This window comes from Urocitellus parryii, chromosome 11, assembly GCF_045843805.1.
Source record: "Urocitellus parryii isolate mUroPar1 chromosome 11, mUroPar1.hap1, whole genome shotgun sequence".
Classification (NCBI taxonomy): domain Eukaryota; kingdom Metazoa; phylum Chordata; class Mammalia; order Rodentia; family Sciuridae; genus Urocitellus; species Urocitellus parryii.
The window spans coordinates 5,011,813-5,038,559 of NC_135541.1; the positions used below are offsets into that span (position 1 = coordinate 5,011,813).

General features: G+C 46.1%; 1 protein-coding gene and 1 long non-coding RNA gene across 2 annotated transcripts; one reads left to right on the forward strand and one right to left on the reverse strand.

The window, feature by feature from the left end:
- Positions 1 to 12,476, forward strand: LOC144257402 (uncharacterized). The gene is made up of 3 exons (XR_013344456.1): positions 1 to 1,942; positions 2,148 to 2,223; positions 12,391 to 12,476. It is a non-coding gene; the product is annotated as an uncharacterized LOC144257402 (long non-coding RNA).
- On the reverse strand, positions 11,567 to 26,221 carry Errfi1 (ERBB receptor feedback inhibitor 1). Its single transcript, XM_026385991.2, has 4 exons — positions 26,072 to 26,221; positions 15,212 to 15,371; positions 15,030 to 15,103; positions 11,567 to 14,199 (listed from the first exon to the last, which is right to left on the reverse strand). Exons 2-4 carry the CDS (start codon positions 15,331 to 15,333, stop codon positions 13,016 to 13,018), a joined length of 1,380 nt encoding a protein of 459 aa, XP_026241776.2. The 5' UTR covers positions 15,334 to 15,371; positions 26,072 to 26,221; the 3' UTR covers positions 11,567 to 13,015.
- Between the last annotated feature and the right edge of the window lie 526 nt (positions 26,222 to 26,747).

The window sequence follows — 26,747 nt, forward strand, 5'->3', positions numbered from 1 at the left end:
GACAGGACGAGTGCTGTTCCACTGAGCTACACCTCTAGCCCTGGATTTGTGCTCCCATTGTGTATTCTCTTGGTTTCACCAGGAAGTGACTTCGGCTTCCATGTCTGTGTTGCTGAGGTCTGGGAGCCCCTAGCTGCTACTCTTTATTCCCTTTCTTTGCTTCCAGCTCCTCTGGCCTTGGGTTTGGAGGCATTCCCTGTGAATAGCACAGAACTGAATTCCTGAGACATCTGGCCTGACCACACGGTCACAGCTGGAGGTGAAGGTGCGGTCCCCTCCTCTGTCTGCTGCTTCCCCTTTGGTGTCTGTAGTCTGTGAACCTGAACCTCAAGGCACGCATTGCCTTTCCCTTCCCTCCTGGCAATTTGTGGACGTTTTCCAGGGCTTCAGGACTGAGCCTTGGTGTGTTTTAACCCTTGGAGGGAACCCCCCTCCATGGCCCCTCTACCTGCTCCTCTCTGCGCTCTCCTCCCGCTCCCGGAACCCTGGCTCCCTGTCCCAAGGTGCTCTCCACCTTCCCCGACCGCTTCTCCCACCCGTGCCCCGTGGCTGCTGCATGTCGTTCATGACGGGTTCTCCGCGTCCTGTGTGGTGAACGTGCACCCGTTGGTATGTTACCAGTGTTATACTTGGTATGTTATATTATTTCTGAGAGGATATATGATTTTATATTGTTATTTTATTGTCCAAATCTGCCTCCCTGTGTGCACATTCATTTCATTACATGAGAACACTGAATCTGTGTTCTGTGTCTGATGCCTAAACTCTGGGGGCTTCGGAGCTCTGTGTGCTGTCTCTGGCTCCGGTTGATCTTATTTAGGACACTGTTTCCTGTGGATTTGGGTGTTTTCTTGGGAAATGTTCATTTCCTTTACTTTGCACCTGGCAGGGCTCCTCTGAGGTTGGCACTGGAGCCAATCTTCCCGAGGGCCTGCATCGCTTCTGGAAGTCTCCCAGGCCCCGGCATTCCCGTGCCCACACGAGCACCTGTGTGTGGCTGGGCTGTGTCAGCGCCAGTTCCAGGCAGGAAACCAGAACTGCCCTGTGCAAGTTCAGCAGAGAGGGGTTAGATACAGGGAACTGGGTGCTTATAGAACCCCTGGAGCCCTGGAAGGGGGGTCAGGAGGTCTCCCTGGGATGCCTGATGACCCTCCAGGGCTCTGAGCCCAGCATCAGCAGCCGGTCTCAGGAGGCCCCTGCTGCTGCTGCCACCCTGGCAGGTCTCCCCACGGGGCTGCTGCTGGGGCTATAAGTTGGGTCTTGCTACTGCCAAGCCACAATCCCTTAGTGGCAGCTGAAGGCACCTCCGCTGGCTCCACTTACCAGACCCTACGCAGGGCCATGCAGATGGCAGCCCCACCCACACCCACAGGCCTGGCCGCAGAAGAGCCTGGGAAACAGATTTTATTTTGCAGCCTTGATGAAAGGGGCTGGAAATGGGCGTTGCATCCTGCTGAGCTTATCTAGCACCAGACTGCCACGGGGCATCCCACTTGCACGCGGCATCCCACTGCCTCTGCTCTGCTCTCGCGGTCTATGGCTGCCCATCTCCTCTCGCGACTGTCCATCCTCTGCTCTCCACCAGGAGGCCTCTTCACTGGCTATGGAACCCTCATGTCTAATGCCTTCCCTTGTCTACTTTTACTCCAAGATGACCATCCTCTTTTAGCATTAACACAGTTTTGATTACTGGAAAAAAATAATCATGGAGACTCTGGGCAGTTTTTGCTTTCCCCCAAAAAGGGGAAATGTGACCAGCTTTGCTTCTTCCCCTTCCTGCCTTCCACGTGGATGTAATGCCTTGAGCCTTGGCAGCCATTCTGTGGTCATGAAGAAAAAGCCAGGAGAACTGCTGAGGTACTGTCCCTAGCTGTTGGACCAACACCAGCAGCTACTTCCTCCCAGACTTCTGATACAAGAAAAATAAATGCACTCAATTAAGGTACTGTTAGCTGATGCTTCTGTAATTTGTACTCAAAACTAATCCCAACCAGTGTATGATTTTCTTTTTTTCATGTGTCTTTTCTAAATAATATATATATTTGTTGTTAATCTGAAAATCTCAATCTTTCTAAATGGGAATTTAATTCTTTCCCTTTTCATCATTATTGATATATATTTTTAAAATATGTATTTATTTATTTTAGTTTTAGGTGGACACAATATCTTCATTTTATTTTTATGTGTTGCTGAGGATTGAACCCAGTGCCTCACGCATGCCAGGTGAGCGCTCTACCTCTGAGCCCAGCCCCAGCCCTACTGATGTGTTTTCAGTTATACTTTATATATGCTTTTTACCATGTTTTCTTTTTATGTTAAATTTTCCCTCTTCTTTGCCATCTACCCGTTTGATAATCATTTTTTTAAGTTCACTGTTTTTCTCAAGTGGTTTATAAGGTACACATTCATTTTCTGCTGTCCTGAGACAATCTTCCCATCTTTTTCTCTTTGTGCTGTTACCTTTGTCTTCACGCCCAAGGATGCTTAAGAGTCTCTGCACTTCCGGTGGCTGGGTTATCTGGGGTGGGCTTCTCCTGGCTGCCCTTTCTCCTGGTGGGATGAGTCCTGCTTTTCTGTGTGCCCTGTGAGCCGCGATGACATCCTGAATGTCTTGGGAGCTGCGCTGCAGCCAGCGGCCCCTGTCCTCTGCTGACCAGTGACGGGTGTTGCTCTAACCGGAGTGAATTACTGACAGGTGACCTGACCTGGGGTGGTTCTGACCCAGGGCCAGGCTCGTGTCAGGACCTGTTCTTAGTTTGGGATGTGGCTCTCAATGGGGTTTCCACAGAAGCCCGTGGCATCTGCTGAGCGCCTGTGGCGTGGCAGGGCTGAGCTCCCAGCTGGGCTTCCCCTGCTGGTGGCTGCCGAAAGCTGCCCGCGTCCTCTGGTTCCTTCCAGTTGTCCCTTCCCACCGCCACCCCAGATCCCCCCCTGGCCATCTGAAACCCACTTTCTGCTTGAGCGCTCTGGGGACAAGCTGACCACCTGCAGGTCCCCTCATTTATTTCCTTTCTCTGAAGGGCACTGGTTGCCTTCCAGAACCTTCAGGGAGCTGTTGTGGTTTTTAAAGACCTTTTGTCCCCGTCAGGTGTAGTGGTGCGCCGTCTGTGGTGCCAGCCACTCGGGAGTCCAGGCAGGAGGGTCACAAGTTCAACGGCAGTCTGGGCAACTTAGTGAGACTGTCCCCAAAGGAAAACTAAAATAAAAAGGGCTGGGACGTAGCTCAGTGGGAGAGCACTCCTGGACTAAAACTCCAGTGCCGGCCCCCTCCACCCCCAAAATTCTTTTTTTGTCCTGAGTTTGTAACCGTCTTAGGCTGGGTGGTTAATCGGACAGACGTGTCTCTGTTACTACTTGAAGTAGGACAGACCTTCTAAATTTTTAATACTTAATGTTACTAATAACATTAACTCATGTTAATGTTAATGTTATTAGTAACATTATAGATTAATGTTCCAAAGTGGTGAGTCTGCTCTTGGTCCGTTTTCTCCCTACTCCTCACCCTCTCACCCTCGAGTTAACCTGGGCCTTAGTTCTCCATCGCTCACCTCAGCCACACCGAGTCGTGACTTACCTGGGAATGACGGGCGCTTGGCTCACCGTCGCCCACTGGACACCTGTCCTCCGACTTCTTCGGTTGCTTGGTCTTCCTGGGTTGTAATGTGTGTTAGCTTCCCATTACCACAACAAATACCTGAGATAAATCAACTCATCAAGAGAAAAAGGTTGTTTTGGCTTACATCTGGAGGTTTTAGTCCATGACTGATTTAAGAAATTCACAGAGTAAATCTAAGTGTGATGAACTTTAAGGTTTTGTATGCCTCAAAGTTCCTTTGAACTAATTTGACCAAGACTTTGGGTTCCAAATAATTTTTTCTTAGAACCTGATGATACTGCTCATTTTCCTCCAGCCTCCTGTGTTGCTGGAGCTCATATAATCCGTTTTCATCTGTAGGTAACTTTTTGTACTTTAAAAAATTTCTTTGAAGGTTTACTCTTTTTATTCTTGGGGGTTTAAAGTTTGGGGAAATGAATCTAGTTATGGTTTCATTTTCTTGTATCTTTCTTTAGATTGGAAAAATTTCTTCTATTATGTTCTAATTATTTATTTATTATATGCCATTATTCCCTTCTTCTCAGATTCTAAATGTCTCTTTTCTTCACACTTTTCATCGCTTGACTCTTTTACACAACAACCTGTTCTTGTTTTATGGATATAACATTCTCATTTCTAAGGATTAACATGTTTGCTTGGGAAATGCTTGCATGAGGTTTACTCTTTATTGAGCTTTGTGCTTTTCTTGACATTAATCTTCCTTAAATGCTTGGTGATTTTTAATTTGGGGCTTGTATTTGTACCTGAAAATTCCTATTTGTTTACCTATGGATCAAAGTTCGGATTACATGATTTTGCCTTTGATAACCACTGAAGAGGATTATGCTTCTGAACACAGCATGTGATGTGGATGGTGCCTTGCAGAGGGAGTGGCTTTCCCTTCCACTTATACATTCAGATTTCTTGCTATCCAGGGCCTTACTGTGCTTTTGTCACCGAAAATGCTCTGGCCTAGGGCACCTACTCACAGACAGTTTACTATGAGGAAGATCGGGGGAGGGGTGAAGCTGGCTGGCTGCCAGTGCCCCCAGATAATCACCCTGAGGCTCAGGCTCCTTCCTGCTCCTGATTTCCATAAGCACAGCTCTCCCAGAACTCAGAGCTACCTTCCCAGAAGCCTTTTCCTGTCGCCCTTTTAGCCTTTCTTTTCCTTTAGTCTTACTTTATTTACACACACACACACACACACACACATTTAGTTATAGATGGACACAATGACTTTATTTTTATGTGGTGCTGAGGATGGAACCCAGGGCCTCACACATGGTAGACGAGTGCTCCACCACTGAGCCCCAGCCCCCGCCATAGACTTATTTTACTATCAGCCAAACCCATCTGCTCCCGTCTCTCATGTATTCCTGAAGTGGTCTGGTACACCCATAGGCATTGTGGGTTTTCAGTTAGGATTTGTTCTTAATTTCAGACTGTCAAAAGTTTATGGCGGGAGGCCATGCCTAAACATCAGATATCAGGCCACGGGTGTGATCCCATTCCCATATCACATTACATTCCTGGCTATGAACTATAAAATAGTTGTTCTGCACCACTCTGAATAATAAAGTACACTTTATCTTGGTTGAGTTTCATATTTATAGAAAAAGAGATCCAGGCTGGGGCTGTAGCTCAGTGGCAGAGCACTCGTCTAGCACGTGTGAGGCCCTGGGTTCCATCCTTAGCACCACATAAGAAAAATAAATAAAATAAAGGCACTCTGTCCATCTACAACTACAAAAAAATAAAAATAAAAAAACAAAGATCTGCCAACATCAGGATTTATAACCACAGGAGTTGAAAACATATCCTTGTAATTAGGCTATCATAAGAAGAAAAATTTTCTTTAAATTTTCTTTAAACCCTCTGCTGAGTTTCCAGCTAGACCCAGGTATGGAGCAGTGAAGTGACAGCGATTCCAGAAGAAAGAAATGGATTCCAAGTCAGCCACGCTTGTGTTATTACACACTGATGTACACATAATCCAACAGTTTTATGTGCAACTGAGGGTGGGGCGTTTATGTGTGATTCAGAAAGAATAATATGGGTTTGTAGAGATGGAATGGGCATCGGGGTGGGGATTAAGCAAAGGGCAGAATTATACTGTGTGGTGGGTGGGTGGGAGACCTTGTCTGCCTGCACCAGGCTGTTCAGAGAAAACTGAACCCACAGAGGCCACCGTGTGATCGATCACAAACACACAGATCTTTAAGTAGACCACTTAGTGTGTGTGGGGGGTGTAAATACATGGACAGAAGTTGCCCACAGACTATCCAAGTTTTAGAGGAAAATATTTTTTTAGTTGTAGATAGACACAATACCTTTATTTTGTTTGTTTTTATGTGGTGCCGGGATCGAACCCAGTGCCTCACGCATTCTCGGCCAGTGTTCTGCCACTGAGCCATGACCCCAGCCCTAGAGGAAAATATTTTATTTATTATTTATTTATTTATTTAGATAGAAATTTTTAATATTTATTTTTTAGTTTTCGGCAGACACAACATCTTTGTTTGTATGTGGTGCTGAGGATCGAACGAGGGCTGCTCACATGCCAGGCGAGCGCGCTACCACTTGAGCCACATCCCCAGCCCGGAAAATATTTTAAATGAACATTTCATCTGAGTAAGTCAGTTTCTTTATGAGAACCTTATCCATCGCATCCTGCCAGATGACAAACAGCAATCTATTTTAAAAGAAGTCAATAGATTCTTACAAAAGGAACAACAGAACTGATTCAGCATTGACTAAGTTTGGAAGAAAAAAAAAAGTAAATTCAAAACAAAAACAAAAACAGATTTCTGGCTGCTGTCCCCAGCTCTCCTCCACAGCTGATGTTCTTGGCGGGATCCTCAGTGCTGTTCCTCTGTCCCACAGATCAGTGTGCATCAACACGCCCCTTATGGCAGAGGCCAGGGCATTTCTGGTGCTGGTGACAGTGGCTTTCTTGCTCCACTCTGCATGCACAGGGTCTTTCCCCCCTTGGTGCTGGGAACTGCTGGCATGCGCCCTCCTGCCGCTGAGCCACACACCCGCCCGCCCAGCCTTCCTTTCAGAAGAGATTTATCCTGTGCTCAGCTCAGGACTCACAGGACACACAGCGAGTTCCTGACAACTGGGAGCTGCTCACACTGCAGACACCTGAAGCAAGTCCAGTCAGCCACAGCCCATCACAGGAGCCACCTCCCAAGACAAAGCCACATTGTGTGGAGGAAAATGGGCCACCTGAAATCTCCTGCCGTGCCAGTGAGGTTTGAGTTAGAGGGGCAAACAGAAAGCTGTGATGGAGAGACCAAAGGGCCTGAGAGTCTCCAGGAAGATGAAGTGTGGCAATGATCTGAGAGAAAAAGGACGGCGTGATGGAAGAGACTTCTGCTTTCTTTGGCATGTGGTTATCACAATTTGTGTTGACGGGACACTGAGGAGCTGAGCTGCCTCTGGGCTGGCAGGGAGAGCCCAGCTGCACTATCTTCAGGGCTCTGGGCCCAAGTGAGTGAGTGCAGGCCACCTGGGCTCCTGCAAACAGCAGGCGTGTAATTAGAGGCTCCTGGGCCAGGACAGGCGGTAAGCAGACAAGTCTCATCCTGTGTCTGAGCCACTGTGGGTGCTTGGAGCTGCCTCTGCAGCCCAGAGCTGGAGAGCCAGGCTCCCATTACTCACCCAGCTGCAGGAACTGTCAGCTGGCTTCTGCTCAGCCAAGAGCTGTGATCAAGTACAGAGCAGAAACACTGTGTACAAGGACACCAGTTCACCTCAGAACATTAGGACAGCCAGGAATTCAAATACACAAAGTACAGCTTCCTGCTCACTGTGCCCGAGGCAGCTCCGAGCTCAGCCAGAGGAAGGCTCGGCACTTGGGCTGGAAGACACGACTCACTCGACTTACACAAGAGGGGGCGTGCAGGAGTCGTGCAGTCTCAGGGGAAGGCACTGGGCTAAGCCCTCATGACTATAACATGAAGAAATCATGTGAGGCGTGTGACTTAGATACTTATTGACGTGGATCCTTACTTATTTCTAAGGAATGAAGGTGCTGCCTGTCCGTGTAAGAGCAGGGTGCCCGTACCTTCTCGGGACTGTTCCTTGGTGACAACAACTTGTCTACTTAGTGGGGGAGAAGAGCTGAGCCGGGTGTCTGCCTTTGTGCATGCTGTGCTAGGGAGCTCAAGGTGGGGTCACTTGCCTGGAGCTCCTGGGAGAGGTCTAGCTCACAGAGGGAGAGACGACGAAGAGGCACGCCACACCAACAGCCTGACAGCACCCTCCAAGACAGGGGCAAACAAGTACCTGGAGCAGTTTCTTCCCACCGCCTCCCTGCACCCACCCCACCTGCTGCCATGGGGTCGAGGACACCAGGGACAATGATAGTTAAGGGCTGCTCAGGTACAGGAAAACACACAAGCACGTTCGCCACTCTGAATTCCAGGCAGGAAACATGAAAGCAGACGGGAGCTCCTCTGAACGCATGAGCCATGACAGCAGGTTCCGGGGGCTCAGGTATGAGATACTGAAGTTCTGTTCATTCAGAGGAGAAGCGGGAAAACCCACACCTTCCCCGATCATTCGACTGCCTAGATCACATCATTTCCAGTAACCGCAGCAGTGAGAGAGGAGGCCAACCCAGTATGCACAATCTGAACTTCTACCAAATTCCATTCTTCTCCCCTTTATCAAAATGAAGTCGCCAAACTTCTCTTAAAAGTTGTATGATTCACACGCAGAGAGTAAAAGAGCCAGAACATTTTGTCAAATGTCCTAGTCTGCAAAGACAACAAGTCCCTGAGTGCATTTTAGTTTGAACAAAACATGTTTCCTGGGCTGGGGATGTGGCTCAAGCGGTAGCAGATCGCCTGGCATGCGTGCGGCCCGGGTTCGATCCTCAGCACCACATACAAACAAAGATGTTGTGTCCTCCGAAAACTAAAAAATAAAATATTAAAATTCTCTCTCACTCGCTAAATATATATATATATATATATATATAAATATATATATTTTAGTTGTAGATGGACACAATACCGTTATTTATCTATTTTCTTTAATGTGGTGCTGAGGATCGAACCCAGTGCTTCATGTGTGCTAGGCAAACACTCCAACACTGAGCCTAGCCCCAGTTTTTGATTCTTAAACAAGTAGACATATGAGTATCGTTCTCTTTATTCTCATCAACTATGACCTTTCTAGCAGCCTCTCTGTAGTCCCTCTTTTTTTTTTAAATGTCCCTAGAAATGAAGACGTATCCTCTTAAAGATAGTTCTTCCTTCTCCTAACATACTTGAGACCTAGGAAGAAATAAGCAGCAGACTGCATCAGCTTCCATTAGCATGTCTTGGGAATTTAATAAAAACAAGAGGACAGGAGACCCTGGATGACTGCGACCTGGAAACTGACAAAACCCACTGACCACTTGAGCCGGCCTTCTTGACCGTGGCTTCTGTTTCCTTCCACGAAAGGTACCTAATGATCAGCCCCTTGGGCCTGTTGGGGCTCAGGCTCACACGTACCAGTGACAGACATGAAGCTCTTCATAGAGAAAGTGGAAGTCCACCCGGAGCCCAGTGTTCCTGACTTTAGGCCAGTACTTTTGCCAGATGGCACAGGTCTTCTCTGAGGGTATTTGATGATGGCCCGAGCAGCAGCTGACAGACCACGGTTTTCCTACTGGTGTCCGTCTCAGCAACAGCCAAGCATCAGGGGGACTGGAGTTGACCTGCGCGTGGGGACTCTTTAGAATTCAGCTTCCGTGGTGTGTGGTTGGAGAAACGGCAAACGGTTCCAGCAGTGTGCCGTTAGCATGGCGGCTGTGCACACTGGTTTAGCCATGAAAAAACTGCAAAGAAAGTATATTCTTGCAAAATCAAGGAAAAATGCAAAGAGGAAACCAGAGATGGAACTAAAGAAATATAACTACAAGACAAAGTAGTGCCGGGGGTGATGCCCAAACTACAAGAGGCAGATGAGGACCGCCACACAGTGCTGCATTCAGACATTCAACCCACAGTACTTACTGCCTCCCAGGGCCAGGCAGCACTGGCTCTAGGACGAGGACAGGGACAGCTGAGAGTCCCTGCCCCAGAGCTGACCCTCTTTCAAAGGGCGGATACACACCAAGCCTGTGGCCTGGGACCTGCTCCCCACTTCCCTGCTCCCTTTTAGAACACCGTTTTCCTCCCTCTCCACTGCCGGCCATGCTGATCTCTGTTCTGGACCACAGCAGCTTGAGTCCTTCAATGTCCCCTATACATTATGGTTTCCCACAGTGTTCTCCACGCAACGGCAACTGTCATGTTTTCTAAAACAAATTGCCATCAGGCCAGGCGTGGTGGCACATGCCTATAATTCCAATGTAATCCCAATAACTTGGGAGGCCGAGGCAGGAGGATCACAAACTTGAGGCCAGCCTTGGCAACTAAGTGAGACTCTGTCTCAATTGTTTTAGAAAGGGTTTGGGGTGTATCTCAGAGATACACCTGGTGCTTACTCCCTAGTATCAAAAAAAAAAAAAAAAAAATCACCTTTCTTCCCTATTTGGGATCTCTGGAGTGGCCGCCACTGCTGTCCCACCACCCAGCCCCCTGCCAGTGTTCTTCAGCTTTGTGAAGATGCAGCAGTCTCCTACCGCAGGATCTCACGGGCTTGCTTCCTCTGCTGTGGGTGCCCACACCCTGACTCACTATCCTCCTCCCTCAGCCTCCACTCCAGCCCTCAGAGCCTATCTCCCAAAGGTAGGATGCTCTTTGTCACCTGTCACCCCCACTGCTTGTTATCTTCATAGCACTTTATCCTAAGTTACGATTCTGAACTGCTTTAGAGTCTGTGGGCCAGGGAGGCTTTTCTTTTCCCAAGATCCCCCATGCGGCTGGTTAAGTCTGTGGGATGAACTCCCAACGCTCAGGAGTTCCCTGGTAAAATGTGGGAACTGACACCCAGCTTTCAGGTGACCTCCAACAATCTTCGTGTACGGGCCCTTACCCGGTGCCACTCACTGTGGTTTGTATGCAGCTGTCACAAGATAATTCCGCCACCCTGCTTTATCAAGAACACAGGGTCGTATTTTAAGGAATCTGTCCATATACAGCCTCAGAAGAGGGGCTGGAGTTCCGGCCCACGCCACGCAAGCCGAGCCCTCACCTTAACTGAAGAGAAAGCAGGCTCAGCAGAGGTGCCCAGCTGAGGTCATGGAGGGTGACCACCCCACCCAGGAAAGTGAGGGGGGTATCAAGGGCACAGAGGACAGTGCCAACAGCTGATGGACAGATGCTGCCAGGGGCCCCCTGCTCAGTTAAAGCAACCTCAGATGCCAGTGAGCACAGTCTGCAGCTCCCTGCCAGGCTGCGGACAGGGTGCTCTCTGGATGGCCCCAAACAAGCAAGAAGCCAAGTTGTGGGCCACAGCCATCCAGACCCAGCCCTGAGGTTCAGAATCGGTCAGATTCAGTCTGAATGACAGGGCTTGTCCTTTCCACTGCGTCCTCCTGGACAGAGACCCCATGGCCCCCCCTCCCTGGGTATAACTGCTTCCATAGTTAATACCAGACTCATTCAATTTCTTGATTGTTAAAGGTAAATTATAAGCAGCTCATTTCTACTATACATATTTATTTTATTGCAATTCTAGGGATTGCACCCAGAGGCACTCCACCAGGGAGCTACATCCCCAGCCCTTTTGATTTTTTTGTTTTGAGATAGGGTCTCGCTAAGTTGCCAGGGCTGGCCTCAAACTTGAAATCCTCTGCCTTGGCCTTCTGAGTACCTGGGACTACAGGTGCATGCCACTGTGCCCAGCTAACTATACACTTTTATAATATCTAAAGACATTCAAATTATCATTTTACAAAATGACAGTAAATTTTAATGTATATTAAACTAAAAAGACTAATTCCCTTTTGTTTAAAAAATATAAAGCTATCAAACTGCTTAAGGTATTTTATAAGAGTTTAGGCAAGAAACAGTTTTAACGGTATCATAAATAGTATTATAACTTTATTAAAATGAAAAGACAATATTCAAAATAATGCAACAAAATGAATAAAATCCTTTGTCCAATACTGTACACATAATGCAGAAATCAGTGCATTTTTCTAAAGCATGTTTTAACCTTCATTTAGTTCATACTAAAATATAATAAGCTTTAAATAGCTCAAATAATATCATTCAGCAGTTTAAATTGTAAACAGCTTGTTTAACCGGTAAGAGACCACCGCAGTCGTGTCCCCGTTAGCGAGCACCTTCTCCTTAGTGCGGTCTACACAAGCAGACACGTCAGAGGATGTGAAAACACCAACACAAGCCGTGTCTCCCCGAGTCGGGAGGCAGCCAGGCACAGCGGAGGGTTGGGAAGCAGGAAGGTGCTGACGTGGCCTCTGGCTTTGTTAAGACGTGCTGTGCTATTGGTCACAAGTGTTTTACTTAAAAAGCAAACAATCCTAGGAAATACTGAATAGGAACCCGCAACACAAGGCCAGCTTGTGTTGTATCTGTTTATTAATACAGTCCTAAAAACCCCCACTACACACACCCCCACACAACAACTCTCAGTCGCACAGCCGGCTGCTCCGCTGCTTTGCGGAACTTCCATCCTGAGTGCTGGTGGCCAGCGTGCCTTTCCAGCTGACTCTGTCCTGCGCCGCTCTCTCAAGGCCACACCACAATGGGCCCTGTCAGCATGTGGAAGAAAGCAGGAGCTGTGAGGATATTACCAATTCTCTTATCTTTCTGTTTTTCAAGATGTGAGACATACACAGGTGACAATGGTTGCCAAATAAACTGCTATCCCTCCTCTAACAGGACAAGAAATAAAACCTGGAAGTGCCAGGCCTTGGGGTGATTCTGAGCCTCGGCAGGTGCAGGCACAGTGCAGCATGCGTGCCCTGCTCTTCCTGGAGAGGTGCTGCAAAGATAACTGAGACAGAGCTCGGGCCTGAAAGCCAGAGATCACCAAGCCGACTACACAAGGTAAAGTTTTTATATGATTCTGATCTCAACAATACTGCTTTTTTCTTCCATTTGCTCAATTTTAAGCCCAAGAAGAGCCATTCTCCAGCTCGAGATTTTATTATTCTGCATGTATATATTACTCTAACATAGTAACTAACTGGTTAACCTGCAGCTAAGGTCTACGGTTACACCACAAGTTTGTACATAGGTATATAATGTATGCATATCTAAAAGTTTCCCCATCCTTCCCTCCCACCATCACATCTTTATAAATTATAGACTTTTTTTTTCAATGTTAACAAAATCAGGGGTTCTCAGAATAGCACCTCACAACTGCTCTAACCCTTTCTCTTTAAGACAGAGTTCAATTATTTCAGTTTACAATCTGACAGACTGTTCTCTGAACCTCAATCAAACTGGAAAATTGAGAACCATCTGCTCCCACGTAACTTCTGCTGAACCACGACTCCCAAGCCTAGGGGGAAACCACATAGGACAAGTGTTTCCGCTTCCCGTGGCCGCCCAGGTCCATTTTTGCCTTGGAGTCCAGCGGTTCCGTGGTGGAAGGCGCGCTGCAGTCAGCGGGCACTGGCTGGAGCCGAGTGCCCGTGTCTGCTTCCTCTGCTTCCCTGAAGAACTTCTCGAATCTGTCCAGGTATGGCGGTCTCTCAGGTAGTAGGTAATAGTGCGTTGAACTGACCTTCTTCCCATTTTCAATAATGGGCAGGATGCAGGGAACCTTGTTGGCAGACCCCTCGCTGTTCTGTCTTTGCAGGGCTTTGCTGCTGACGTACTTGGGGTCGGGGGCAAAGCTCTGTGTCGGGGGCATGACCCCATTGAGGTACGATGGAAGGCTTTTAGGACTGGGCGTGCGGGAGTTACTCCTGGAAAAAGGTTCTCTCGGTGGCACTTTGGGAGGCCTGTCTTCGTCACTGTAGGTGTTGGAAGTGACCTCTGCAGACCACCGTCTGTAGTCTGGCTTTACTGGCCGGGGAGGTATGGGAACCCTGGGAGGAATCTCAGGTTTGTCTTCATCAGAGTTAGGAGAAGCTCTGTGGGTATAGCTGGATACCCGAATGGCTGGCTTGTTAAAGGACCCAGCTGGGCCCGAATGAGACCTTCTTAATCTGCGGTGGGTTTGAGGTGGAGGAGGATTTGGATTTGAGACACCTCCGATTTGGTCAGATGTGTGGCTAAGATCTGCTGCAGAAACAGCTGGGGTGTCAAAATATGCATAGTTGATCTGTCCACACCCACGGAAGCTTCGCCTACCAGGAACATCATATTTGAAATCAGAAAGTGCACAGTCTTCTAGAAGGAAGTCTGTATCTGAGCTAGTTAGGAATTCCACCTCACAGTCTGTGTCGTCCAGAGAGAGGTCTTCGGAGATGGGCAGTGGCGGGAGGGGCCGAGAGCCCCGCTCACAGGGAGCTGCACAGGGGAAGGGGGAGGGGCAGAGCTTCATGGGTGTGAGCGGAGGCGTGGACGTGCAGAGCCCATTCACCGAGAGCTTCCTGAAGCCACAGACAACTGGATCCTCTTCACGCTGTCCCATACTGTCACTGGGGGGAATGATAAGAGGGGGCAGGCTGGACTTTTGAGATGGACCATTTTCCACAAAGGAGCAGCCATTCATTGGAGCCGACTGCGAAGTGTGCCCTAGAAGGAACAAGGGACGTCCATAAGGATCAATGACCCTGTACCTGCTGAGAGACAAGAGCTCTTCACTGTGACCCTGAGAACACCCATGCGACTGCCATGGGTGTAATTAGAGCCTGAGATGGGAACACACGTGACCTGGTTCAAAGAACAAACTATCTCTTCCATCTCCCTTGGACTTGTGCATGGCACACACCCACACATCTGAGACAAGTTTTGTGACGTGTGCAAAATTCGCAGAAGATGAACAGCATATAATTTACATGAGTACCATGCTACACCGGCTTTGCCATTTAAGACATGGGACACTCCAAGGCACACTGGGCATGAGAGAAAGAAGACAAGGTCCTTACTGCCAGCATGTCACAACACTGAGTGAACAGACTCACAGTGTGTTCACCTGACAAGCAGCTCAACAAAAACCCAGGGAGCATAATGTTCACATTGAAAGTACCACACAAACACAGTTTTTTATGTTTTAACATTTAGACTACTTTCATTTATTGCTTTCAAAGATGCATTTAATACTACTAATAAAGAGGAAATCTTGTCCAAAGTTCCTAAAGGTTAAGTTTGCATCATGGCTGCCGAGAACTCATTCTTGATTTTACAAGATCACACTTCTATAAATTAAGTTCTCCTTAGGTATCAGTGACCCACGTTAAAAGCCACTGAGTACAAGAGCTGGAGAAAAACAGTTAGCTCCACATCTGCTGCCACTAGGGGTCAGACCACCATCGGACACAGCTCAGTTTTCCTCCTTACAAAACCCCGCTGCAGGGCCAGCCAAGGCCACCACTGCTAGCTCCCCTGACTTTCAGAATACGTACCAATGGATGGGAGGTGCTCCTGAGGAGAGCTCAGACTGTAGGCCATGGTTATTGGGTCAATATTTAAGAAGTTACTGAAAGGAAAGGAAAACACTTTGATCATAAACAAGCAGCAATCACATCCTCTAGGTCACTACAGTCGCACAGGTCCAGAGCACAGGGGCACTGCATTCTCTACTTACTGTCCAAACTCACTGTGACTGCCCCAGCAGGTCTTCCTGTTCCCCATGGCCTGGCCATTATGCAGAAATCCAGTTTTCAATGGGACTCTGATCTCTTGAGCAGCAACTCCTGCTGTTGACATTGTGCTGGGATTTTAAGTCAACCAGTAGCTTTCATTCCCTGAGGGTGGGTTGTGGGGATGGAGAAGAGTGAGAGAAAAAAGGAAACAACTCAGAAACACGTTTCTTAGGACAGTCTAAACTTCAGCACGAGTGGGTTCACAGGGAATCTGGGGCGAGTGGAACAGGAGTCGCTGTAGGCGTCTGCCTCATTCTACTCTCAGGAGGGAACCCCAACACAGACACTAAGAATAGCAAGATTTGAAATGTTTTCACAAAAGGAGAAACAATCAGTTGCTGGGAAAACAGACCTTTTACTACAGAGCAAGCCCAGAGCTACACAACCAACCCTACAGATGCCAGGCACACAGCCTCCCTCTAAACCAGCGCGCAGGTCTTGCAAGGCACGGCTGCCCGGGACTTGAAGCTCAGGGGAATCTTGCAACTTCCTTGCAAGCTAAAAAGGCAATTTCAGAAGTCACTATTTCACACTGGAGAGCTAGTTAGCACTCACTAGACCCCCACACGCTTGACAAGGGAGTCTGGGCACCCCACCGACTAGCATTCATGTGGAGTCAGTATTTCAGGGTTGCCACAGAAGAGATTTTCTCCAGATATTGCTTGTTCAAAAAAGAAATCATTATATATGAAGACACTAATTTCCATTAGTGAAAATCAAGTTCTGCAAGATGAGTGGTTCCAGCACAGCTTCATCCCTCCCTGTCAAAGACAAACTGAAAGGTACATTCTTTACATTCTCCTTTGTGAAATGCCCAGTAGTTCACCTCCTGCCTGGCTGCAAGGCATGGATTACAAAGGCTAAGTATATTTTTCTTAAAACTAACAGCTCCTAAACTTTAGGAAACCCCTTGTCGTGTGTCACAGGTCCAGAGTCCCTGCAGCCTCTTTTTAGTTTTACTTTAGTATTCGCTGCATCACAAGCATTAAGGAGCATCCGCTGCAGTTCATTTATTCACATGCACTTAGACAAGAGTTTAGGCCTTTTCCCCTTGACACTGGAATGCTCTCAACTATCTGTGTGACACTTACACACTACAACACTGGCTCACTAAACATCTCTAGTCACTTTCTAAAAGCCTGCACACCTGCCACGCACTACAGCTGTGCTCAGGACTCAGGAAGGTGACTAGGACACCTCTTCCGTGGAGGGGTGCACAGTTTAACTGCTCAGCAACTTAAAATCCATGATTTACAAATCTGTCACCTCCTATCAGTGCACAGGAGTAGACTGTGACCCAATCACCACCCCTGCCAATTGCCTTTTAATCATCAGTGTCTGAAACATTAACAAGTGCTCAATAACTGAATGTTGAATGGATTTACCTGTCCTCTGATGATCATACCAGTTAAGTGGATACAGTGTTTAAGGCAGAGGGAATTTTAAAACCATACTCTGCAACGTCTATTGTTTTTTTAACATTAAGAAGGAATGTGGAGGGCTGGGGTTGTGGCTCAGTGGTAGAATGATTTTGTAGCATGCATGAGGCACTGGGTTTGATTCCCAGCAATATATAAAAATAAAACAAATAAAATAGAAGTATTGTGTTCATCTGCAACTAAAAAATATTTTTTAAAAAAGAAGGAATATGGATATTGTAATTTTAAAAATTTCAGCAACAAAGGAGCATGTGTCCCAATTCTTCTCAGGATAAATTTTCAGTGAAAATTTATCAATAAATTATCAAAATCAATGATAAAAATTTAGAGTTTCAAATTTTATCTGGTTCTAATTCTCTACATTTGACTCTCCCCAATTAGCCATTTCAATGCACTAGAGAGAGATTTTACCACAGGTTTAAAATATTATTTCAATCAATTTTTCTTTAAATCAGTCTCTAAAAGATATATGATAAAAAAAATCTGTCATTTAAGAAATCTAAATCACCAGGAAGTCTCTTGAAGTCCCTTTCAAGATTACTGAAATGAGGCAAATTCGTTATTTACTTACCCGCAGGTAAAGCTCTAAAAAAAAATTTAAAAACCAATTTAAAAAATGGCTAGCCTCTCCCTCTGTATGCTCAGCCCAGTGGTTTATCAGGCTTTTTCTAAGCGTTCTACAAGCACTGGCAGGACTACAGGGAAAGTGTCTGTGGTAACATAAAAACGAAAGGCAAGATAGGAAGAAGAATATGGTATTTAAGTAGTTTGAAAGCACACGTTTGAAGATTGTTCATCCAGATTACAGGAAAAGGCTGCGGGGGATTCTGGAGGCCCAACCCCCACCTGTTGGCTAGCCAACAAGTACTACTAGTAATTACTGTGTGTCAGCCTCCTAGTGCCATCTAAATCTTAGCTTTCAACAGAATGATTGTGTAACTATCGCCTCTGCCGAAATTGCTTTGGAATTCTGAACCTACGTTTCAATGGTCACTTAAAATTATTTGTATGTTCTAGAAAAAGTTATTTTTTATTCATTGTTTCCATCACCTACTTGTTAGCTTTCTTAAGAAAAAAATTTTTTTAGTATAAAAAGAATTGTGTTCACTGAGCCAGCTCACTTCTGACCACAATAGTGTCTTTGTGTATTCATAGAAGGTGACCTGCCTCTAAATTTCAATGGGGAATTGTGAATGGGCCATGTTATGAAACTGTCCGAACTGCCTACTTGCTTGCATGGGAGAAGCCAGGAGGGCAATGGAATTGTCACGTTCTCTTCTTTTGGAAAATAACTTCAAAATGTAAACCCCCAAAGAACAACGTGCCTTAGGTTTGGAAGAAAGGTTTTCAGAAACTGTTCTTCAGATGAGAAAGAGACCACCTAAAAACCAAGTATCCAGCCTATATATTCCTTGTGTGTGTGTGTGTGGGGGGGGGTGAGTTGGGGGGTATCAACCAGTTAGGTCAACCTCTAGCTAGAAAGAAATAAATTCTGCTCAAGTAAAATCTGAATAATGCTGCAGTGTTTCAAACTTTATCTGGTTCCTCAGAACTGTAAAACTAGTTCTGCTTTACATTAGGAAAGCAATTACAAAAACAAACCTAGGTGGGGAAAATCAATACTAGAATACAAGATGAGCCATTCTGTTATGAAATGCAAAAATAGGAAAGCAATGCTAATCCAGCAGCATGGTTTTACACCAGGATCCAAATAACATTCAGCACGACAACTTTTCTTCTGTGTTTATGAACTAAACTTCAGCTTTTTTAGTGGGTCAAAAATTGAGGTAAATACCAATCTCAGATGTGAATTCTTTTTTTTTCCTTTCTTTTTTCTATTAACATCAATTTTTAAAAAATTAGGTGAAAGGGGGGGGGACTTAAAATCATGTGTTTTTCAAGTCTCATTTTATTTTCTCTTTACCCTCCCCAACAGCCAAGTTTTGACTTATTTCACCTCCACACAGACAGTTCCTGAACAGAGGATTCCAGCCTGGCTCAGGCTTCAACTCTGCATTTCCTATTGTCTGGTGATTATCTTTCCACTTGGATGGTCCCCTGGCATCTCAAACTCTACAAACCAAACTCCTCCTTCCTCTTACCTCCCTCCCTCCCCTCCCCTCCCCTCCCACCAGCTCTAGGCCAGGAGGATCACACTTCTCCCAGTTAAGGCCGCTAAGCTCCACAGACTGTCTACATTCTTTCTCAAATTTACCCTCCTTCCACTCACTGGCACCACTATGCCTCCAGTCGGAAAATGCCCAACCCACACTACATACCAGTACCCAGTCAGTGTTCCTTAACTACCTCTCCACCAAGAGCCTCCCCTGCTCAGGAGCCTTGGAAGCTCCTTCAGCCCTGCTGGCTCCAACACAGGCCTGCACGCCCCGGCCCAACCTTCCTTTCTAGCTCTGGCTTCTCTTTCCTCCTTTCCTCCAAATGCTTAGAATCCAACTTATGCCTTCAGGCAACTCTTCTTATGCTGTCTTTGCCCAAAACCCTCCCTTTTATGAAAAGCCAAGGCAGTGTCTCTGTTCCTGGGTTATTTTGTGCTGCGCCCAGATTCTCCTCTCAGCCCAGGACAGGAGTGGTGTCTGACTTCTCTTTTCTTCCTGTGGCTCCTGGCATCACCCACTTCTAATACACACTTATTAATGACGCTGAGAAAACATCCACCTCATGCTTGAAAAAGCAATTATGTGAAAGTTTCACAGAGGCTGACTGTCAGCAAAGAACTAGGAAAAAGCAAAGATTTGTAAGAGAAAAACTTAACCCATGCTAGAGAGAGAGGCTGCCAGTACTAATTTAACGAGTTTAGATCTCCTCAGTTCATTTCCAAAATCCAAAGCAGACAGTTTGCAGACTGAGTAAAAACGTCAAGCTTCAGTGGTTAACAGCACAGCTTCCTAAATTGGTTCCTGTTACTGTGTACTTGCTTAAAGCAATCAGGGGAGTATTTTTGAAAACAATGAATTTTACCTTCTCTTACATACTATTCCTTCTGGATTACAATGCATCTACTGTGTTTTTGCTGCTAAATTTAATGTTACTTTTCTTAAAAAAAAAAAAAAGTCAGGGGCTGGGGTTGTGGCTCAGAGGTAGAGCACTCGCCTAGTATGAGTGAGGCACTGGGTTCAATCCTCAGCACCACATAAAAATAAAGATATTGTGTCCACCTATAACTAAAAGGTAAATATTAAAAAAAAAAGTCAAACCAAATGCACACTGCACACCTCCTTTACAGAGTTGAAATCACTTGCCTTTAGCTTGAGGACAGTCTCTTTAAAACTGCTTCCCCTCCACACACACATACTCTCTCTCTCTCAGGCTACCTTACTGCAGTAACCTAGATATGCTTACCTTGCCACCAGATCTCATTAATAAATCTCAGGAGCAATCCACACAAGGAGGAGGGGCACATTTTTGTCATACAACTCATCCAGTTCTGCCCAGTGCTTCCTTATTTAAGAGTGTGATGTAATTTCCTTCTTTCAATCTGGTTCTAGAACCTGATTTCTGTTTATTCAGGGTGATAAATGGTCTTTTCAGCTGCATTTAACAATTACCTACCTAACTATTACCACAGCCAGGGAAGACATAAGGTAGCTACATTTACAACACAAGTTTATAAAAAGAAACTTATTTAGGTCCTCCCCAAATATACCAATGTCTGCATATTTATGTTCAAATTTTATTGTGATCAATGTCTGAAGCATTTGTAATCAGGCTATTGACACATTAAGCATAAATGTTAGCTATTTTAATGGAATTTTATTAATAATCTAAGCTTACTAATTTGATATTCATCTACATGTTCAGTTTTTATGATAGCTACACAGTTGAATAACGTGAATTTATTTGCTGAAAGAAAAAGGACACTTCGTAGATTTTCTAAAAATAAATGCCTCAATTCAGATTTCAGATTTTATTTTAATAGGCTATGATTTGGAGGTAGGGAAAAAAGGAAGCAAGTTAGGAAAATTGCCTTCACTGTATTCTGCTGCCATAGAAAAGCAGAAATAGTCTTTACATGGAAGACCTTTTAAAGTAAAATGCAATTAAAATATTCATGCATGAATTCAAGTAAAACTTTATGGTTTCAGCAAATATTAAAGCGTAGTTCAAAATGATGAGAATGAACATTTGTGTCTGTCTTTATAGCTCCATTCCTTGGAGGCCCTTTAACATCCTCAGCACATAACAGCCCATTTGTAGGTGGTAAAAATGTAGGCAACAAGGAAAATAATTTATCTTCACACTATCAAAATTAAATGACATAATTTCTTTGATAATTTGGAAACTTTCCAGCCAAAAGAAATGGCCTATTCGTTCAACTACCATAATCAATAGTCTTTTGATTCACTTAGTCCCATGTGATTTTAATTGGGTAGCAGAAAAATAGAACAGAAATATATTCTTTTGTCCTTTGTACTTTTCCTACAAAGCACAAGAATCAAGTTAGTTAGATAGATATAATATATATATATATATATATGTGTGTGTGTGTGTGTGTGTGTGTGTGTGTATATGTGTGTGTATATACATACACAGAAGGTGGAAAATATTCTATTTTGACATACACATACAACAGACCTATGACTGTGAAAGGTTCATGAATTCTACTGCAATCACAATGAGAATGAGCACAATGGTCTAAGCTTGGGAAGTTAGTCTTGAAAGCTTCAAATTTATTTAACAAGCATTCAAGTCACCCAGTGGGTAATTCTAGACTGTTAGAATGAATACATAATCATTAGTAATAACTAACATTCACTGGACCTTATCTGCCAGGCATTGTTCTAAGGGCTTCGTGTGTATATTAATTTATTTAATGCCCTCTTCAACCCTGTGAAGTGGGTCATCATTACTACTCTTATTTATAGATGAGGGGCTTGAGGCACAGAGAGTTAAGGAACTTGCTTCAGGTCAAACATGGTGAGAGGCAAGGCCAGGACTTAGGCCAGGAAGCCCGGCTTCAAAGTCCAGGTTTTGACCACCACACCACTGCCTCTTCCAGTCCTTCAGGCTGTTCAAACTGGCAGGGTAAGATCTGACCAAGCATAACACTTCACCTTTATGGGTAGTGCAGATAAACTTTTGGGGGCATTTTGGTTGATAAACAGTTTTTCTGGGATAGCCTGTAGGCTATGAAAGTTCCTGTTTTTCCTGTAATCCTAGAGATTCGGGAGCCTGAGGCAGAAGGATCACAAGTCTGAGGCCAGACTCAGCAACTCAGTGAGACCCTGTCTCAAATTAAAATTTAAAAAGGGTCTTTTTACCACTGATGTAGCTCAGTGGTAGAGGGACCCTAGGTTCAATCCCTTAAAAAAAAAAGAAAGAAAAAAGAAAAAAAAAAAAGAAAAGGTCCTGTTCTACTTCAACTCCCCCAAATTTTCCTTATTAAAAGTCATTAATTGTACATCTGGCCTAGCATCTAAATGGGTGGGTAAAGGTATCAGTCTGACCTTCTATTATGACCACGTGCAACAATTCTTTTGAAGCCCTCAATCTTTAATGATAGAGTGATGCCCCATCATGATGTAACCTGTTACAACATAGTATTTGATATAGCACAGGTCTGTTTTTACTCGTAAAAGGGGTTACTACATATACCCAACGGGCCTTTTCTAACATACCCCTACAGCATGGATCCTAATGATGGCATTATAATCAGGCTTTATGGTAAAATCTGGAATTTAACAACAATAGAATATATTCGTAAAGCACTGTACGAATTACAAAGCACTTTCTTCAACATTATCTCACTTGATCCCCACAACATCCCTCTAAGAAGAGTTAGGGATTATAATCTCCAGTTTGCAAATGAGGAAACCAAGTGAGGTGAAACCTCCTGCTATGAGCAAAAGGGCTGGCAGGGCTCTTCTGCCCAGCACACACTCACTGCCTCTGCTTTCTACAGCATCTTCACGTCAGGAGCAACTTGCTTCTCTGCCTAACATTGTTTATTAATGGGGAAACTGAAGCAAATAGTTGCTAAGTGCAATGCTAAGTGCTAGCTAACTATAGAGATAGGAAGTGGAACTCAGTGTTCAGATCAGAAACTTTTTTTTTCAGTACTGGGGCTCAAACCAAGTACTCTAACACTGAGCCACATCTCCATATCTCAGCTCAAATTCTTAGCCGCCATGCATCAATTCTTTTCACAAATACTTATCAAGCACTTGTTCTGGACTGGATACTATGCTAAGTGAAAAACAGACGTGGTTGCTGCCTGATGGAAATTTCTGATCTAATGAGGGAGGAAAATGACATATAAGCAATCTAACAATTCCAGCAATTTCAGATTGTGATAACTTTCAAGGAAACAGGGTACAGTGACAGGATAAGGAGGTAAAAGAGAATGTATTTATACAGATGGTCAAGAAAGGCCTCACTGAGCAAGGGACTTTTCAAATAGAGTTATAAAGAATGGAAAAGCAGCTGTCAGTTGGGAGAAGAGCCTTCCACAGAGGGCTAAACTGTTTCTAACAAGCAATCTGTAACTAGGTAAGTTTCCTATCTGTGGGTCATTAATAAGAGCTTTTGAACAATGCTGTCTAATCCCTGCCGTTCCATTTCCAAGTCCCACATTTTAAAGACATATTCACTGAGGTCTAGAAGATTGTGGTCTTTTTGTAATACTGCCCAATTTCTTTTTCCTATAAGTTTCCCCCCCTCTTCATTCTAATACTAAAAACTAAACTTGGAAACTATAGAGGAATAAACAGAAAAATAGAAAGGAGGACATATCTTTTAGCGGAGGGTTCCCTTCATGTCACCGTGTCACCATTTCAAGTCCTCAGCCCATAGGCTGCTGCTCTTCCCTAGACAGACCTTATGAAGGTTTTCCCTTTGATTTACAAAGGGCTTTATAATATACTGCCCAATTTTATGACATAAAAAGTTGGATTTGTCAACGAAGACTCCTAATCACAAAATCTTTTTTCCTCTCAACATCTGAAATCAGAATCTCACACTACCTTTTCTCTATCTTAACACTAATTCTCTATAAGTTAGCAATTTACATTTAGGAGCCTGAAATTTACCAGTTTTATGTACCTTTACAAAGCATGTGTTTATTCTGTGCGAATAATGCCATAATACCACAACTGGACTGTGTTTATCTAGTAAGCTGGTTCTTCATTCGCTTTTACAAAGTATGGCCAAACACCTGCAGAGTGTGCTGAGGGTGCCCAATGATGAGGTACCAATTCATATTTATTTAGATTATGAGCAGAGTTGCTTCTCTGGTAGAGGGAGCCTACGACATTCAAATTCCTGGGATTACCCTGGGCACCACCTTTCCCCTCCTCTGCTCACCTTTCTAAAGCAACTTGATGGTATGTTGACAATCAGGTCAGTCTCAAGCATGTTAGATTGTACCTGTAATTTAGGCAACTTGCTTTTAAAAGCTACTATTAGTATAAGCAGAAAGGAAGTATTATCTAGTTTAACTTCTGAGCAGCAGCAGTGAAGAGTTATTTTCACATAAAAACTCAAGACCACAGCATAATTAAACCTCACAAAAGGGTGAGCAGTATCTACTGTGAACTAAAAATAGGAAAAAGAATTCATTGAAAACAAACATTTCAACTTCAAATATGAATTTGGACATTTCACAACAGCCATAAAAAATAGATTTGCTTTCCAACCCTTATCAGTGACTAGTCCAATCCTGCTGAGCCTTAAAATGTAAAACATGCTTTCATGCATTTATTTATCAATATCAACTCTGTGCAAGGCTGCCTAAGATAAAAAGCTGTACAAGGCAGAGTTCCTGCCCTTAAGGAGTTTACCATCTAATATAACTGCCAGGTTATAAACTGATAGTTAAGACTTCTCTTGTCTATTAGTAAATGTCCACCAGAACACACAGTGAAAAGAAGCTCTGCAGGAAGTGAGGGAATGCAAATCATGTCTGAAATCCATACTAAAATCTATGTTTTTCTTTTCAAACCTGCTACTATCCAGAAAAGGGATGGGTTGATAATATACTTAGCAGGCTAGCAAGAAACCAGCTTTTAGTTGGGGCTTTGCAAAAATTTGGTCTTCTGCTGATATAGGTACCTGTCTTTGGTCTGTTTAAGTAAAATGTCTCTGAAAATTAATTACAATTATGTTAAGAAATACAACTTAGGGCTGGGGATGTGGCTCAAGCGGTAGCGCGCTCGCCTGGCATGCGTGCGGCCCGGGTTCGATCCTCAGCACCGCATACCAACAAAGATGTTGTGTCCGCCGAGAACTAAAACATAATAAAAATTCTCTCTCTCTCTCTCTCCTCTCTCACTCTCTCTTTAAAAAAAAAAAAAAAAAAGAAAAGAAATACAACTTAAAAAAAAAAACAAGACTCGGTATAGTGAACTTAGATGTTTCAGTTTCAACAAAGATATCTACTGCATCCTTGGAGATTTACAAAAGCTTGAAACTTTGCAGAACTCTTGTTCTTCAGGAGGGGAAAAAAAAAAAAAAGCATTTTAAACCTCACCTTTCTTCACCTCTGACAGTTGCCTAGAAACCAGTCCTGCCCTACCTGTGTTGCAGGTGTACCTGAAGTCACCAACACATCTCTTTTAAAGCTACAGTCTCTATTCTGACTGCACTACTTAAGTTCATGACTAACAATCTATTCACATTTTTATCAGGGAAGAGACTGGTTTCTTTCAAGCAATGATGAAATCCTAATAAAGACCTAGGAAGCACCGATACAGCACCAATCATGGTCAAGGAGTCGTCTAATTTGCACCAGGATGTGATATATAAGTACACGAAATTCCCGGCCAGCTTTCAGGTTCTCAGCACGGAATCCCGCAGTGCCCTTAAAGAGCGCGACTCTACAAGAGGAGGGAAAGAACACGAAACAACTCGGGTCAATTTACAAATACAGACCGAGGAAACGACCTGGGCGCCGAGCTCCGGCAGAGGGACCGAGGCCGGCCGCGACCGAGAGCCGGTGCCGCCGCCCACCGGAGCGTCCCCGGCAGGCTTCAGGGGCGCTCGGGTTCGACCGGGCACGCAGCCCCGGCGGGACAGAAACGGGGCGCGGGCCGCAAGAGCCCGCCGCCCGCCCCGCGCCCTCCGCAGGCACCCGGTGCCCGGCGAGGACGCGTACAGGACCCCGGGGCGAGGGGCGCGCCGAGGGGCGCCGGCACCCACGCCCCCGCCGGGGCGAGCTCGGGCCCGGCCCTCCGCACGCCGCGAGAAACGCCCGGCGCGGGCCCGCTCCTGCCCCTCGGCGCGTCCCGGAGCAGCTCGGCGTCGCGGCGGCCCTGTCCGCGCGCCCCACGTCCCCGCCCCGCGGAGCCGCCCGCGCAGGGCCCGAGGGGCGCCGCGCCGCCCGCCCGCCCGCAGCGCCGAGCGCCTTACCCCGGGGGAGCGGCGGCTGCCCCACGGCGCCCTCCCGCGCATGTCCGGCAGGCCGGCTCAGTGCCGCGGGCTCCGGGGCCCGGACATCGCGCAGGCGCCTCGCCCCTCGCTCCTTCGCTCGCTCGCCGGCCCTCCCGCTCGCGCCGCCTGCCTCGCACTCGGCCGCCGCCGCCGCCGCCGCCGAGTATTTAGCGTAAGCGACGAGAGTGACGTCAGCCCACCGCCCCGCCCCCGCCGCGCAGCCAATCCGGGCGGCCAGCCGCTTAAAGGGGCGATGCCGGGCTGGAGCTGCTGCGGGGGCCCGGAGGGCGTCGCGGGAGGCCCCCGGGTCGCTGGAGGCCCCTGGCTCTTCGCCTTCGCGGATCCGGGCAGCCGCCCCCGACAGCCTAGACGCAGGGTTTTCTCAGACGTCTGAGCGCAGCCGGCCTCGCGCGGAATTTCCCCCAATTCCCCGCCCCCGGGAATAGTGCGTGCTGTCCTCTCCTGCGGGAGCCGGGCGGACGCGACGAGGACCCGGACGGGGCGAGGGCAGCGCCTGCGAGGCCGCAGCTCGGGACGGGGCGGGACGGCGAGGGACTCGGAGGGGCTAGGGGACATGAGGGGCGGGGCAGGGCAGTAAGGGACAGTGAGGGACGGGAAGGGATGGTGAGGGACGGCGGGGAACGGGGAAGGATGA

What these genes read in the sequence shown, in the direction of transcription:
- Errfi1 (XM_026385991.2), bottom strand. Translation starts at nt 15,333, where the DNA reads ATGTCAACAGCAGGAGTTGCTGCTCAAGAGATCAGAGTCCCATTGAAA. An exon ending in AGTCACAGTGAGTTTGGACA is followed by an intron (nt 15,104 to 15,211) that starts GTAAGTAGAGAA and finishes CTTTCCTTTCAG; the next exon opens with TAACTTCTTAAATATTGACC. An exon ending in GGAGCACCTCCCATCCATTG is followed by an intron (nt 14,200 to 15,029) that starts GTACGTATTCTG and finishes TGTTCCTTCTAG; the next exon opens with GGCACACTTCGCAGTCGGCT.